Genomic DNA, 17,174 nt, shown 5'->3' on the forward strand with positions numbered 1-17,174 from the left:
TCTGCCAGATGTGAAGTGGAGAGGGAGTTCCAGGCTGGGGGGACAGGGCGAGCAAGTGGTCAGCAGCGAGAAAGAAGAGAATGATTTTTGCCTGTTTTCGTCTTCATATGGTGTTGCTAGAGCGTGCTTGCACTTGAACACCCCAGAAAACATCCCCGTCCGCATTCTATTAATTTTTTTTAAGCCACACACATTTAGGAAGGTCTGAGAGCTTTCCCCCAGGGCACAGGCTGTATTTTCCATGGCACTGAGGGAATCTTGGCCTTTAGATTTAACTTTCAGGAGGTTTGTGTCTTCCGGACCGTGAAAAACTGATCTGGTATCCAAGGCTGACCTCTGGTGGTGTCACATTCGGAAATCTACAGTCCGGTTTAGACTTCTGCCGATTGTCAAAAATGAACCGGAGAAGCAGCATGGACTGGTAGGTAGAGCAAGGGCCCAGCAGTCAGAAGGACCTGAGTTCTAATCCCGCCCCCACCACTTGTCTGCTGTGTGATCTTGAGTAAGCCACTTAACTTCTCTGTGCCTCAGTTGCCTCATCTGTAAAATGGGGATTAAGATCGTGAGCCCCATGTGGGACAACCTGATTACCTTGTATTTACCCCAGCTCTTAGAACAGTGCTCGGCATAGTAAGTGCTTAACAAATACCATAATAATAATAATAATAATTATTATTATTATTATTTAACCAGATTATCTTGTACCTACCCCAGAGTTTAGTACAGTGCCTGGCAAGCAGCCTGCCTAGGGGATAGAGCATAAGCCTGGGAGTCAGAGGTCATGGGTTCTAATGCCGGCTCTGCCACTTGTCAGCTGTGTGACTTTGGGAAAGTCACTTAACTTCTCTGAGTCTGTTACCTCATCTGTAAAAGGGGGATTAAGACTGTGAGCTCCACATGGGACAACCTGATTACCTTGTATCTATACCAGTGCTTCAAACAGTGCTTGGTGCATTGTAAGTGCTAACAAATACCATTATTATTATTATTACTCTCATCTGTAAAATGGGGATTCAGACTGTGAAGCCCATATGGGACAGGAACTGAGTCCAACCTGCTTAGCTTATATCTACCCCAGTGCTTAGAACAGTGCTTGATACGTAGTAAGTGCTTAACAAATACCATTATTAGTGTTATTATTGCTATTAAGTGCTTAACAGATACCATAAAAACAAACCAACAACCAAAAACAGGGACTAGCTGCTCTTCCCTCATTCACTCCTCAGCCTACCTCCTGCATTCGTTCATTCATTCAATAATAATAATAATAGCATTTATTAATTATTAACTATGGGCAAAGCCCTGTTCTAAGTGCTAGGGAGGTTACAAGTGGTCAGGTTGTCCCACGTGGGGCTCACAGTCTTAATCCCCATTTTCCAGATGAGGTAACAGCCCCAGAGAAGTGAAGTGACTTGCCCAAAGTCACACAGCTGACAATTGGCAGAGCTGGGATTTGAACCCATGACCTCTGACTCCAAAGCCCGTGCTCTTTCCACTGAGCCACGCAATTGCATTTATTGAACGCTCACTGTGTGCAAATCATTCATTCATTCAATCGTATTTATTGAGCGCTTAGTGTGTGCAGAGCACTGTACTAAGCGCTTGGGAAGTACAAATTGGCAACATCTAGAGACGGTCCCTACCCAACAGCGGGCTCACAGCGGGAGGAGACAGACAACCAAACAACACATATTAACAAAATAAAAAAAAATAGAATATGTATTCATTCATTCATTCAATCGTATTTTTTGAGCGCTTACTGTGTGCAGAGCACTGGACTAAGCGCTTGGGAAGTACCAGTTGGCAACATGTAGAGATGGTCCCTACCCAACAGCAGACTTACAGTCTAGAAGGGGGACACAGACGACAAAACAGAACACCACATATTAACAAAATAAAATAAATAGAAAAATATGGAACGCTTCACGAGGAGCGGCCGAGCTCGGGAGGATATGCAGGTACAGAGAATATAGGGCTAATCAGGGAAGGACCAGGAGGGCCATTTGTTCTTATCAACTTTATTTCCCTTCACATGCCTCCTTGAAAAAGCCCAGGTAGTCCAATTCTTTAAAGAGACAACCCTTTGTCTCACCTAGATGGGCTCTAACTTGCAGAGCAGGGAATTGCCCAGAGAAAGCCGGCAGTGCACAAAAGCTCTTTGTCAACTGTCACACTAGTTGAGCAGGCCGTATGCGTTCCTCTGCAGTGGAATTGTGGTAGTGGCAGAAATTCCAAAACTTCTTTGTATAAGCCCTGGCGAAAAGCCCAGGAAGAATAGTTGCATTTGTAAACGTCAGCAAGTGACTGGAAATGATCCCATACGCGTGATTAAGGCCCAGTTCTGCCATCGCCCCGCAGGAGAAGCAGCATGGCTTAGTGAATAGAGCATGGTCATGGGTTCAAACCCTGGCTCCGCCAATTGTCAGCTGTGTGACTTTGGGCAAGTCACTTCACTTCTCTGTGCCTCAGTTACCTCATCTGTAAAATGGGGATTAAGACTGTGAGCCCCACATGGGACAACCTGATCACCTTGTAACCTCCCCAGTGCTTAGAACAGTGCTTTGCACATAGTAAGCGCTTAATAAAATGCCATTATTATTATTATTATTATTATGGGCATGAGAGTCAGAAGGACCTGGGTTCTAATCCTGGTTCCGCCACTTGTCTGCTGTGTGACCATGGGCAAGTCATTTAACTTCTCTGTGCCTCAGTGACCTCATCTGGAAAATGGGGATTAAGACTGTGAGCCCGGAGCGGGACCTAGACTGTGCCCAACCTGATTACCTTGTATTTGGGAAGCAGCGGGGCTGAGAAGCAGCGGGGCTCAGTGGAAAGAGCACAGGCTTGGGAGTCAGAGGTCATGGGTTCAAATCCCCACTCCGCCAATTGTCAGCTGTGTGACTTTGGGCAAGTAACCTAACTTCTCTGTGCTTCAGTTACCTTATCTGTAAAATGGGGATTAAGACTGTGAGTCCTACGTGGGACAACCTGATCACCTTGTATCCTCCCCAGCACTTAGAACAGTGATTTGCACATAGTAAGCACTTAACAAATGCCATTATTATTACTATTTACCTCAGTGCTTAGGGCAGTGCCTGGCCCATAGTAAGCACTTAGCAAGTGCCATAAAAAACAGCAACAACAACAAAAAACTGGCATAAAACCTGGCATGAAGTAAGGTCCAAGATGAGATGGTGCCCAGGTTTTAATAATCTGTTGGAAACTTTGGGCTTTCTTGGTTGTTCAAAGGACAAGGACTTGCATGATTATCCACCTAATCTAAAAGGAAGGAATATAAAAGAGGGAGCAGGCTGAATCTCTGACCCGTGAAAGAATTCGTGTTGCAAGATTTTACCCTTATCAATTAAAATGATTAAAATAGAGCACCTTCTTGAAAATTGGCCTGTACTTTCATCCTTGTAATCAAGTTTTGTGAGTGCTAGTGTGCAGGAGGATGTGCCCATTTAGTTTTCTGCCTTGCGGTTTATCCCCACACTCAAAATTCTAAACCGAACCGTGCGGAGAAAAAACTCCCGTAGTCCTTGGCCAGAGAATTTCCTCTAATGACAAAGAGAAACTTTCGAATCTTTCTTATGCTTCAGATTGTGCAAGCCCTGCTGCTCGGGTGGAGCCCAGTTCATGCAGTTTTTCTTCAATCACACAGGAGGCATTGCATTTTCCTCTCACAAGAGGGAGACCAAAGATTGGTTTGTAGTTCTTACCTCCCAAATCCAGCTTGTTTATAACAAAGAAACCAAGAGTATAGAAACAACATGTTTTACATAAGGGGTTTAATTTTTAGAAAATATCCACAAGTAGCTGAGAAGAATTTTCAAGGTGATTTGGAGAACAGACTGTTTACAAGAGAGTACTGTGTCCGTGAGCTTTCCTTGCATCACCTCTGCTCCTTAGAAATATTCCAATTTTACCCTTTTCCCCACTCCTCTCAGCTTCCCTCTCCTTCCTGGTCCTGTGCTGAAGTCATAAACCTATGCTGATATCATAATCCAGGGCCTGGAATCTGCTGTTGTATCCCAAATTCTATTCGGTGGCTTCTCTGGAAAATCAACTTGGAGAAGGTGGGCTGGGTAACGGCGAAAGCCCCGGGGGCTTGCCCCAAACACACATGGGCAATCTGACATCCTGGTAGCAGCATTATGAAAACGATCTGAAAGGTAAACGGGTTCAAGTTTTTCATCTGGTGTATCTGAAAGGCTTATGAAAAGATGCCCCATTGTAAAAAGCCTCAGCCGACACTAAGTTACTCCTTCCTGCTTCATCAGCAGATGTGCCTGACAGTTTCTCTAGGACCTCACATTCTCATCTGGGCATTGAGATTTTAGTGGGACTTGGACACCAAACATCCCTTCTGTGACAAACAAAACACAGTCTTATCTGAGACAGAGAAAGCTCAAAACTGTAGGTGTTGTCTCTCTCAGGGTAAAATCAACCAAATGTGTTCTCTAGGCTCTTTGAGAATACTCAGCCTCTGGAACACAGGAAGGTTATATTTCTACTCTGAGACTACCTGCCGTTATTATGTAGAAATCAAGGCAGATTGCTTGCTGTCATTCATAGTTCTATTGAACTCCACCGTTTTGTTAGGAAAACCCTCAACTCACAGAATCAGTGAGCCGTATTTACTGCGCCCTTAACTGTGTGCAGAGCATTGTAATAATAATAATAATAATAATAATAATAATAATAATGGCATTTGTTAAGTGCTTACTATGTGCAAAGCACTGTTCTAGGTGCTGGGGGATATAACATGATCAGGTTGTCCCACGAGGGGCTCACAGTCCATCCCCATATACAGATGAGGTAACTGAGGCTCAGAGAAGTGAAGTGACTTGCCCAAGGTCTCACAGCAGACATGTGGCGGAGCCGGGATTCGAACCCATGACCTCTGACTCCGAAGCCCGGGCTCTTTCCACGGAGCCATACTGCTTCCCAACTGTACTAAGCACTTGGGAGAGTGCAATACAACAATAAGCAGACACATTCCATTCCCACAACAAGCTTACAGTCTAGAATCGATGCTAGGAGGTGTAATGTGGCCTCTTGTGACAGAATTAGGTTTACAAAATATGGTACAGCTCAAGTTAAATGATATGAAGTGAGAATAATCACCCTGAATGATTCTTTTCTTCTCCCACACTAATTGGGAAAATTGTAATGGGTCTGCACTGATAGCTCATATGTGATTTAACTGATGTTTTATTGCTTGAAACAAAATGCCCTTTAATAGGTCTACCTAATAGTGGAATTACCAACAGAGGGAGTACAGTTTGTCTAAAAGAAAGCCTCTGCTTTCTTAGCAAGTTTCAGGCTGGAAATACTACAGTAAGGGGACTGAGTGTGTAGACAAATGTGGGGGTTTTTGTCCGCAGACACACAGGGAATCGTCATCATCATCAATCGTATTTATTGAGCGCTTACTATGTGCAGAGCACTGTACTAAGCACTTGGGAAGTACAAATTGGCAACATATAGAGACAGTCCCTACCCAACAGTGGGCTCACAGTCTAAAAGGGGGAGACAGAGAACAAAACCAAACATACTAACAAAATAAAATAAATAGAATAGATATGTACAAGTAAGATAAATAAATAGAGTAATAAATATGTACAAACACATATATATACAGGTGCTGTGGGGAAGGGAAGGAGGTAAGATGGGGGGGATGGAGGGAATGGTAATGATAACCCAGTGATCAGGAGAGGGGATTCATTTGTGACTGAATTACACCATTTCCCCTCATATTAAAGGTTTAATGGCTACCAACAGAAGCATAATCTCAGCCAACTTGCTGGCAGTAGTCCTGATTTTGTGGGTAGGGTTTTTTTAAAAATTGATTTTATTTCTATTTTATTATGCTTTAATGGTATTTGTTAAGCTCTTACTATGGTCCAGGCACTGTATTAAGTGCTGGGGTAAATATAAGGTTGGACACAGTTCATGTCCCACATGGTGCTCACAGTCTCAATCCCCATTTCGCAAATGAGTTAACTGAGGCACAGAGAAATGAAATGACTTGCCCCAGGTTACACAGTAGACAGGTAGCAGAACTGGGATTAGAACCCAGATCCTCTGACTTCCAGTCCTGTGTTCTTTCCCCTCAGACAGAACAGGAAAGTGCTTCTTGAGGTCAGAGCTCTGCCTGTACTTTGGTCTGGCTAGTGCATAATATCTGCTTATATCCACCCCAGCGCTTAGTACAGTGCCTGCCACATAATAAAGGTTTAACAGATACCATAATTATTATCTGAACCAGTGGGGCTAGGATGGGCTGACGTGGAACTGAATCCATTTGAGTTTGGGGTAAGTGCGGATGGCCTCCCCCTTCCGCTGCCCCTCCACTGCTGGGCTGTGTTAGAATTCGAACCCAGGTCCTCGTGCTCTTTCCACCAGTCCACAGCTTCTCAGGTGGGATCTTCAACCCTGAGGAAGTGGCATGGTTCAGGCCCGGGAGCTGGAGAATGGACATTTGGAAGGAACCGGGCTCTTCCACCAGGGAAGGGAGCCCGGAGGAGAGTGAAGTGGTGAAGGTGTTCTCCCACTGGTTTCAGGGAAGAGGTCAGCCAGCTCTCCCTGTCCACACCTTTGAGGAAAAGGCTTATTTGGGAAGAAGAAATGACCAAAGCCTCATAGTTGAAGTAATGTTGGCCCTTTTGCCAGAGGAAGTGATAGAAGCATCTCAGTGCTATATATGGTCAAATAACAGGTCGTGCCAGTCAAGCATGAAAGACCACATTTAGCTGAATGGTAAATCCATTTCCAGTATTCTCCCATTGTGTTACTATTCCTCTTTGGCCTATGCCTGTAGGAAAAACCATCAGGTGTTTCTTACCACTCTAACCCTGGCCTCTCTCCTTTTCTCCAGTTTCACATTTCCTCCTGCCTTTGGACATCCCTACTTAAATGTTCCACTGACACCTCAAACCTTACGTGTCCAAAATGGAACTCTTCTTCTTCCCACAGAAGTCCTGACCTCCCCCGAATTTCCTACCACTGTAGACAGCACCACCATCCTCCCTGTCTCCCAACCCAGCACCCTTGGTGTTATCCTGAACTCATCTCTCTCACTCAACTCACATATTGAATTTGTTGCCATCCGCCCCGATCCTACCCGTCACCCAGCCATCCCAAACCTGTTCTCCCGAGCAGCAGCTATTCTTTTGACTTTCCTGGTTGTGTTTAGATCAAGCCCCAACAACTCCTACAGTTTCCATCCAAAAGCCAGCGGGGAGGAAAGGAGCTAAATATTTGGGTCCTGTCTCCAACATGAGCCAACAGCATTTTTTTCCCCTTGGTTCTCTCTCTAACACACACAAACACACACACACACACACACACGCAAACATATACGTGAGACCTATCTTTATCTAAGAAACAGCTTTTCTGAGATGTTTAGCTTAAGTGATGCAATGAAAAGATAAGCAGTTAAAAAGTTTCAAAACAACCACGCAGTATCTTCATGGGACTTCTATATGTGCCATTAAAATAGTGTCAGTATCATTTGCATACAGCTATAATTACCATGATTTCATATTGGTTCTTTGTATCTGGCGTGTCTAATCACTCTTTTCATTATCAGGTTTTAATGGCTTTAGTCTTTCAATGCCCATTTGAAAGTTACCCTGAATGTTTGGAGTGGGTAGACACGCTCTCTGAGGGCCGGTATGGGCTCTGCCTTTTGTGTTCCATAAATCATAAGAGGGCAAGAGTACTATGTTGGATTTTAGTAGAGTCAAATTTAATGAGCATTGATGTTTTATTGATATAAAAACTAGCGACATTGATGAGTTGAATTGTATTCATTGTCTTCTCTACTCATAAAGAAGAGACAGAAGAGCATGTTTCAGCTTTGATCTAACTAATAAACCAAAGGTTGCTTGTAGGTATTAGAGTTGGAAAGTTGGACTCTGGGCAGTGAAACTATTGTAAGACTCTGAACTTATGTGGTGGAGATATTAGCAGCAACGTAGTCTAGTGGATGGAGCACAGGCCTGCGAGTCAAAGGACCTGGGTTCTAATCCCAGCTCAGACACTTCTCTGCTGGATAATAATAATAATAATAATGATGACATTTGTTAAGCACTTACTATGTGCAAAGCACTGTTCTAAGCTCTGGCGGGGGGGGGGGATACAAGGTGATCATGTTGTCCCACTTGGCGCTCACAGTCTTAATTCCCATTTTGCAGATGAGGTAACTGAGGTTCAGAGAAGTTAAGTGACTTGCCCAAGGTCACACAGCAGACATGTGGGGGAGCCGAGATTAGAACCCATGACCTCTGACTCCCAAGCCCATGCTCTTTCCACTAAGCCACCAGTCACTTCCTTTCTCTTCCTCAGTTACCTCATCTGTAAAATGGGGCTTGAGGCCGTGAGCCCCCATGTGGAGCAGGGACTGTGTCCAACCTGATTTGTTTGTATCCACCCTAGCGCTTAGTACAGTGCCCAGCACATAATGAGCTCTTAACAAATATCACAATTATTATTATCATTATTATTAAAAGCCAATTAGGGGAAAGACTTAGTACAGTGTTCTACATAGAGCCTGCTCAGTAAATGCCATTGATTGTTCAATCAATGTAGACTGTAAGCCCCTGTAAAATCCCTTGCGGGCAGGGATTGGATCTACCAACTCTGTAGTAGTGTACTTTCCTAAGCATTTAGGTACAGTGCTGTGCACACAATAAGTGCTCAATAAATACCACTGATTGATTAAATTGTATTTAAAATGCAACTAGCCAACCAACCTGAAGAAGTCATTTCCTGGGTCTCTGGAGAACTAATTAAATTCTTTTTTTTTTTCCTTTATGGTACTTGTTAAATGCTTACTATATGCCAGGGACTGTTTTGTTATCTGGTTTCCCCTCTTAGACTGTGAGCCTGTTGTTGGGTAGGGTCCGTCTCTATGCGTTGCCGATTTGTACTTCCCAAGCACTTAGTGTACAGTGCTTTGCACACAGTAAGTGCTCAATAAATACGACTGAATGAATGAATGAGAGATACAAGATAATCAGTTTGGACACAGTTCCTGTCCCTCAGGGGATCACAGACTAAGTCAGAGGGAAGAGGATTTAATCCCCATTTTACAGATGAGGTGACTGAAACATGGAGAAGTAAAGTGACTTGCCTAAGGTCGCACAGTAGAAAAGTAGGGGAACCCAGATTCTCTGGCTCCAAGGCCCATGCTCTTTTGACAACAATCAATCAGTAATATTTACTGAGTGCTTACTATGTGCTAGGCGCTATACTAAGCACTTGGGAGAGTACCAAAACAATATAAGGGACACATTTTCTGCCCACATTGAGCTTACAGTCTAGAGGAGGAGACTGCCGTTATTATAAATAAATAAATTATGGATATGTAGAATAAGTGCTGTGGGGCTGGGTGGGGAAGTGGTAGTGGTAAATAGAGTGAATCAGGGTGATGCTGTGAAGGGAGTGCGAGAAGAGGAAATGAAGGCTTAGTCAGGGAAGGCATCTTGGAGGAGATGTGCCTTCATTAAGGCTTTGAGGGTACAGAGATATGTCAGATATGAAAAGGGAGGATGTCCCAGGCCAGAGGCAGGACTTGGGTGAGAGGTCGGAGGCAAGATAGATGACAGTGGACCAGGCCACGTTGCTTCAGTTCTGACAGAGAATGCTGCGACATCTCGCTTTGGACGGTTTCAAACTCCCAGCTGTTTCAGAAGGCAAAGTGTATTAATGCTAAGACCCCCTTAAGCAGAAAATGGAGGGCAAACTGGCCAGCTCTGTGGGCAACCCAACGAGTCTGTTGGCCTGGAGAACAAAGTGAATGGTGGCTTAGCTTTTTGGTGCCCAGAGGGCAGTAGTTATGTGCAGTGGTCAGAAGAGATGGCCTCTGGGGGGTGGCATTTTTAGTGATCTCTAGATTGTCCACTAAGAATAATAATTGTGGTATTTGTTAAGTGCTTGCTATGTTCCAGGCACCATACTAAGCGCTGGGATGGATACAAGCAAATCGGACTGCGTCCACACAGTCCCTGTCCCACGTAGGGCTCACAGTCTTAATCCCCATTTTACAGATGAGGTAACTGAGGCACAGAGAAGTGAAGTGACTTGCCCAAGGCCACACAGCAGACAAGCGGTGAAGCCGGGATTAGAACCCATGACCTTTTGACTCCCATGCCTGTTCTCTCTCCATTATAACCCGCTGCTACATTCTGAGTGCCAGCGCTACCCAACCTTCCCTTTTCCTGCCCACCACTTTCCACCTTCCTTCTCGCTCTTTCAGACAGCCCTCCAAGCCACCTCGCCGTCACACCCCTGGATAATACAACGCCGGCAAAGGGGGCGAAGGCCAAGTGTCTAATCCCCGAGCCAACGCTACCTCCGCCTGCCCGCACCTCCGTCCTGACTTGAGATTCTTTCTTTCTCTTTGCAGAGGAACCCAAAGCCTCTTCTGAGGACAGAGACACTGTACCCTGCTTGTTGAGCCCTCCTCTCCTGTCTGAGGCTTCACCCTCAGGTATCAGAGAAGAAAAGCTGCCGCCCTTTCCCCAACCTCCGCCGGGAAACCCCCAATCTGGCATTCACGCACCTCGGCACAGACGTGGGCAATGTCGGAACGCAGGGGTGGGGGCAAGATTTATCTTCCCTCTCCCTACCCCCATCAACCTGAGTAGCGTCCTTCTGGCCCCCTCCCCCGATTTGGGGAGGAGAGTCAGAAACATACACCAACCCGAACCCCCCTCTTATGGCAGCTTTCTCCAGGGAGCTCAAACAACCTGCTTGATGTTCTTTAATCCATTTCCCGTCCCAGGCCCGAAGGGAAAAAAATACTCCTCCACGACATCGGCGTCAGGCAACCGATATCCGACCCGGTGATCATATATCTGTCCCCGAGTTTAGTACAGTGCTTGGCCCGTAGTAAGCACGTGGTGTAGTGGATAGAGCCCAGATGTGGGCGACAGAAGTTCTTGGGTTCTAATCCCAGGTCCGCCACTTGTCTGCTGTGTGACCTTGGGCAAGTCACTTCACTTCTCCATGCTCCAGTTACCCCATCTGTGAAATGGGGATTGAGACTGTGAGCCCCACATGGGACAGGGATGATGTCCAACTCGATTTGCTTGTATCCAACCCAGTGCTTAGTAGGGTGCCTGCCATATAAGCGCTTAACAAATACCATCATCATCATCACTATTTTTATTATTAATAACATCTACCTCAATTGTTGGCACCAAAACATTGCCCCTAAGCTCGCTGTGGGCAGGGAACATGTCTGTTTATTGTTGTCCTCTTCCAAGTGCTTAATACAGTGTTCTGCGCACAGTAAGCACTCAATAAATAGGATTGAATGAATGAATAAAGAGGGGAATGTTATTGGGGCCTCACATCACTAATCTCACCTCAGAGCTGGGGTTGGGGCTGGAAGGGAAAGCTCTAACAGTCCTTAAAAATCCAGGAGGCAGTATTCCCAGAAACCACTGTTGGCAGAACTTGTCTCGCTTTAAAGGGGTTACGATCTAGCAAAAGTAATAATGATGATAGAGAAGCAGCATGGCTCAGTGGAAAGAGCCCGGGCTTTGGAGTCAGTGGTCGTGGGTTCAAATCCCGGCTCTGCCAATTGTCAGCTGTGTGACCTTGGGCAAGTCACTTAACTTCTCTGGGCCTCAGTTCCCTCATCTGTAAAATGGGGGTTGACTGTGAGCCCCCCGTGGGACAACCTGATCACCTTGTAACCCCCACCCCCAGCACTTAGAACAGTGCTTTGCACATAGTAAGTGCTTAATAAATGCCATTATTATTATTATTATTATGAAAGAATAAGAAAAGCACCATAGACTTTAGTCATAGTGACCGGAAAAGCTGTATGAAATCTTTCCGGTCGTAGGGCAGTGTATATTACAATGCAAATCCCTTAGCTAAAATATCACCAAGGTGCTACCTAACAAATTCTAAAGTTAAAAACCTATTCTTATACTCCAAGAGATTCATTCATTCATATTTACTGAGTGCTTACTGTGGGCAGAGCTCTACATTAAGCATTTGGGAGAGTACAAGCAACAATAAACGGACACATTCCCTGCCCGCAACGAGAGATGCGGTTATCTTTCATCATCAGCTGAGGCTTTGATACCTGGAATCTAAAATCAGTTGTATTTTGGTATTAAGACCGTGAGCCCCATGTGGGACAAGGGCTGTGCCCAACCCGATTATCTCATATCCACCCCAGCGCTTAGAACAGTGCCTGGCACATAGTAAGTGCCTAACAAATGCCGTTATTATTACCACATGGTTGGAGTTTGGACTGCACACATCTTTGGAAACACTTGTGGCCTCCCTGCATGTGGGTGAGACAGCGATGGGAGGGTCGGAGGAGTTTAGAGAAAAATGTGCTGATGCTCACCATCATCCGCTGCCGTGGTTACGGCTGCCGCCGTGGTCATTTCCTCAGCTGCTCCCTAGAAGCTCTTTGTGGGCAAGGCACATCTCCCAGCTGTGTTATACAGTTATATTATAATCTCCCAAGTGCTTAGTACATTTCTCTGCACACAGTAAGCGCTCAGTACATATGATTGATTGATAGGGGCCGTGTCCTGGGTGAGATCTCCTACCAGGCGTCTGTCTGGGGAATACCCAGTGGCAGAAGTGGAAGGCACACGATGAACCCGTTCGCAGAACTGGGGAACGGGGAACAGCATTGGCAGTTTGGGGAAACAGCGTGGTCTAATGGATAGAGCAGGGGTCTGGGACAGAGTAGATAATAAATAAATAATAATAATGGCATTTATTAAGTGCTTACTATGTGCAAAGCACCGTTCTAAGCGCTGATCTAGAGAAGCAGCGTGGCTCAGTGAAAAGAGCATGGGCTCTGGAGTCAGAGGTCATGGGTTCAAACCCTGGCTCTGCCACTTGTCAGCTGTGTGACTTTGGGCAAGTCACTTAACTTCTCTGTGCCTCAGTTACCTCGTCTGTAAAATGGGGATTAAGACTGTGAGCCCCCCGAGGGACAACCTGCTCACCTTGTAACCTCCCCAGTGCTTAGAACAGTGCTTTGCACATAGTAAGTGCTTAATAAATGCCATTATTATTATTATTATTATTATTATCTAGGGTCCAGTCCCGGCTCCACCACTTGTTTGCTTGGTGACCTTGGAAAAGTCACTCACCTTCTCCAGACCTTCGTTTCTTCATCTGTAAAATGGAGTTTCATCATCATCATCAATCGTATTTATTGAGCGCTTACTATGTGCAGAGCACTGTACTAAGCGCTTGGGAAGTACAAATTGGCAACATATAGAGACAGTCCCTACCCAACAGTGGGCTCACAGTCTAAAAGGGGACACCCGTTCTCCCTCCTACTTCAACTGTGAGCCCCATGTGGTACAAGGATGCTGTCCAACCTGATTCTCATGTGTCAAACTTAGCATTTAGTGTAGGGCTTGGCACATGGGAAATACTTAACGAATATCACAGTTACTGTCACTGTTAATATTGGCTACCTTGCTCATGATCTGCTGCTACTTCCCTGGAGGGAAAGGGAAGAATGTTTGGGTTTTTATGGGCTACTCTGAAGGCTTGGACTCCACTATGAGTCAGAAAATTAGGCTATTTCCTAATGAATTCAGAGCGTTTGACAAGCTAAAGAATTCAGGCACCAAATGTCATTTTTCCCTCAGTAGCAGAGTTGTTTTCTTCTCCCTGAAAATTACCAAACACTTGTATTTATTGAGCACTTACTGTGTGCAGAGCACTGTAATAAGCTCTAGGGAGAGTACTATATAATAGACTAACAGACTGAGCCCCCTCCTCCCCCTTCCCATCCCCACACCTTACCGCCTTTCCCTCCCCACAGCACCTGTATTTATATATATATATATATATATATGTTTGTACATATTACTCTATTTTACTTGTACATATTTATTCTATTTATTTTATTTTGTTAATATGTTTTGTTGTCTGTCTCCCCCTTCTAGACTGTGAGCCCGCTGTTGGGTAGGGACCGTCTCTAAATGTTGCCAACTTGTACTTCCCAAGCGCTTAGTACAGTGCTCTGCACACAGTAAGCGCTCAATAAATATGATTGAATGAATGAATGAATGCTACTACCAGGTCCTCTGAACTGAAAGAGTCTTGGCTGAATAATTCCTCGATTGGGTGCTTTTGTGTATGTTTCCACTCTCTCTCCCATTCTTCTTGCCTTTTCCTATCTCTGTATGTGTGTGCCTCTTTGTGACTAAATCTGTGTGTGTCTCACTGTCTGGTCTTTTTTTTTTTTTTTCTCTTCCCCCTGTTCTTGAGGCATTGTTCTTACCTACTGGAAATTCTCCTCCCCCTATAAGCGCAAGAATGTGTGGTTCCTACGGTTAACAGATGTCTGAGAAATTTCCTTGTAGGAATGATGACCCTACTGTTGTTTTCATTGTCATTCATTCAAGTGTATTTATTGAGCACTTTGCAGAGCACTTTACTAAGCGCTTGGAAGAGTACGAAGCAACAATAAACAGACACATTCCCTGCCCTCAACAAGCTTAAAGTGTTCAGGCATGGTGAAGAAAGCTGTAAATTAGGGCTGGAACGAGCAACTCCTGGATTCATATGACAGAGATGGTTTTCTTTTTCAGTGTGACATCCCTTAATGCCCCAGTGCTTTTCCTTTGGAAAATTTGTTGAATTTGAAGTGTCCCCTCTTGGGAGTTAGGATGTTTTAATTTTAACAAGACTCTTGGGTGAGGGAGTCGTTCCTCAATAGAACAGCAGTGAAAAATGATCTTCTCTCTCCTCATTCATTCATTCATTCAATCGTATTTATTGAGCGCTTACTGTGTGCAGAGCACTGTACTAAGCTCTTGGGAAGTACGAGTTGGCAACATATAGAGACGGTCCCTACCCAGCAGCGGGCTCACAGTCTTGAAAACCCTGAAAGAGGAAGATTTTTTGAAGAGGAAACTAGGGCGGCCTAATAGGACTTGGGGAGCTCAGCCGCCATTTTAAGTCTCCATTTAATAATGATGGCATTTATTAAGCGCTTCCTATATGAAAAGCACTGTTCTAAGCACTGGGGAGGATACAAGGTGATCAGGTTGTCCCACGGGGGGGGCCTCACAGTCTTAATCCCCGTTTTACAGATGCGGTAACTGGGGCACAGAGAAGTTAAGTGACTTGCCCGAAGTCACACAGCTGAGAGTTGGCGGAGGTGGGATTTGAACCTATGACCTCTGACTCCAAAGCCCATGCTCCTTCCACTGAGCCACACCGCGTCTCCATTTGAGGAAGTGGCCACAGGTGGTTCCTGCTGAGAGGCTTTGCCCCTCAACCTAGGCATTGTGGGTTGCACCATGGAAGATGACTTTTGCCTCATCGAGGGGCCAGTCGTCACCTGGTCACTGTGACTCTTGACGGTGTGGGATCCTCATGTTTTGTGATGGTAGTCTGGGCTTCTAGGCGTTGGCAGGTTTGCTGGGGGGTCTTTGACCATTTGTGGTACAGCCAGGCAGGGCCAGCCTCAGGCCGTCTGTGAAGGAAGCGGCAAGCCCAGGGTGCCAGCTCAGAGGGGGAAGGTAAAGGCACAGGTGCAGTACTGGTTCAGAGTGTCTAGACTGTGAGCCCACTGTTGGGTAGGGACTGTCTCTATATGTTGCCAACTTTTACTTCCCAAGCGCTTAGTACAGTGCTCTGCATACAGTAAGTGCTCAATTGAATGAATGAGTGTAAAGGTGCCCGGCCTGAGCCGGAAGCAGTGTGGGTTTTAATAGGGATTTAGAAGAGATTTGCAATGGCTCTGGAGCCAATAGGACAGGACGTAGTGATGGTAGGCCGATGGTTGGCATCCTGTGAAACTTTGCACTCCTGTGACTTCCTACACAATGCTTTGTGCGCTGGGTAATGTAGCACAACATCTTCTTACTGAAAGGGAGGGGTTAGCATGTACCCCTGACCAAGTGTCTGAAGCCAGCCTTGCTGCCAGGGCCAAACTGCAGAATGAATCACCTCCTCACATGCTCAGATATATATGTTTATAAAATTTATTAAGCACATAACCAATCAGTCATATTTATTGAGTGCCTACTGTTTGCAGCACACTGTACTAAGCTCTTGGGAGAGAAGCAGTGTGGTTTAGTGGCAAGAGCCAAGACTGAGCTCCTTATCTTCCCTCCCAAACCCTGTCCTCTCCCTGACTTTCCCGTCACTGTAGGCGGCACTACCATCCTTCCTGTCTCACAAGCCCGCAACCTTGGTGTTATCCTTGACTCTGCTCTCTCGATCACCCCACACATCCAATCCGTTACCAAAACCTGCCGGTCTCACCTTCACAGCATCACCAAGATCCTCCCTTTCCTCTCCATCCAAACTGCTACCTTGTTGGTTCAATCTCTCTTCCTATCTCGACTGGGTTACTGCATCAGCCTCCTTTCTGCTGTCCCATCCTCCTGTCTCTCCCGGCTTCAGTCTATTCTTCACTCTGCTGCCCAGATTATCTTTGTGCAGAAACGTTAGCTGGGCATGTCGCTCCCCTCCTCAGAAATCTCCAGTAGTTGCCTATCAACCTTCTCATGAAGCCAAATCTCCTGTCAGCTTCATAGCTCTCCATCACCTCGCCCCCTCCTACCTCACCTCGCTTCTGTCCTTCTACAGCCCACCCTGCACCCTCCGCTCCTCTGCCGCTAACCTCCTCACTGTGCCTACTTCTCGCCTGCCCCGCCGTCGACCCCCGGCCCATGTCCTCCCCCTGGCCTGGAATGCCCTCCCTCTGCACATCTGCCAAACTAGCTCTCTTCCTCCATTCAAAGCCCTACTGAGAGCTCACCTCCTCCAGGAAGCCTTCCCAGACTGAGCCCCCCTTTTCCCTCCTCCTCCTCCCCTCCCCATCGCCCCCTTCCTCCCTCTCCCCTACCTCCCTCCCCTCCCCACAGCACTTGTGTATATTTGTACATATTTATTACTCTATGTTATTAATGATGTGTATATAGCTATAATTCTATTTATTCCAATGGTATTGACACCTGCCCACTTGTTTTGTTTTATTGTCTGTCTCCCCCTTCTAGACTGTGAACCCATTGTTGGGTAGGGACCATCTCTATATGTTGCTGATTTGTACTTCCCAAGTGCTTAGTACAGTGCTCTGCACACAGTAAGTGCTCAATAAATATGATTGAAGAGCATGGGCTTGGGAGTCAAAGGACATGGGTTCTAAT

The 17,174-nt window shown here is 45.7% G+C and overlaps 1 protein-coding gene across 7 annotated transcripts in view; it reads left to right on the forward strand.

The window, feature by feature from the left end:
* OSBP2 (oxysterol binding protein 2) overlaps window positions 1-17,174 on the forward strand; it is a 319,886-nt gene that overhangs the window by 97,171 nt on the left and 205,541 nt on the right. For 2 of the 7 annotated variants that reach the window (XM_038762592.1, XM_038762595.1), the window contains exons 1-2: window positions 4,074-4,175; window positions 10,418-10,501. The exons of 3 other annotated variants lie outside the window; for them this stretch is intronic. Coding sequence is in view for 1 of the 4 variants with exons in the window: in XM_038762597.1 (XP_038618525.1) it covers window positions 10,418-10,501 (84 nt within the window). In the remaining 3 variants the exon portion in view is untranslated. Of the gene's footprint in view, window positions 1-4,073; window positions 4,176-10,417; window positions 10,502-17,174 lie in introns of those variants that run through there. 2 more of the 7 variants (XM_038762597.1, XM_038762593.1) reach the window with 2 other exon arrangements.

The sequence above is a fragment of the Tachyglossus aculeatus genome, chromosome 21 (genome assembly GCF_015852505.1).
Source record: "Tachyglossus aculeatus isolate mTacAcu1 chromosome 21, mTacAcu1.pri, whole genome shotgun sequence".
Classification (NCBI taxonomy): domain Eukaryota; kingdom Metazoa; phylum Chordata; class Mammalia; order Monotremata; family Tachyglossidae; genus Tachyglossus; species Tachyglossus aculeatus.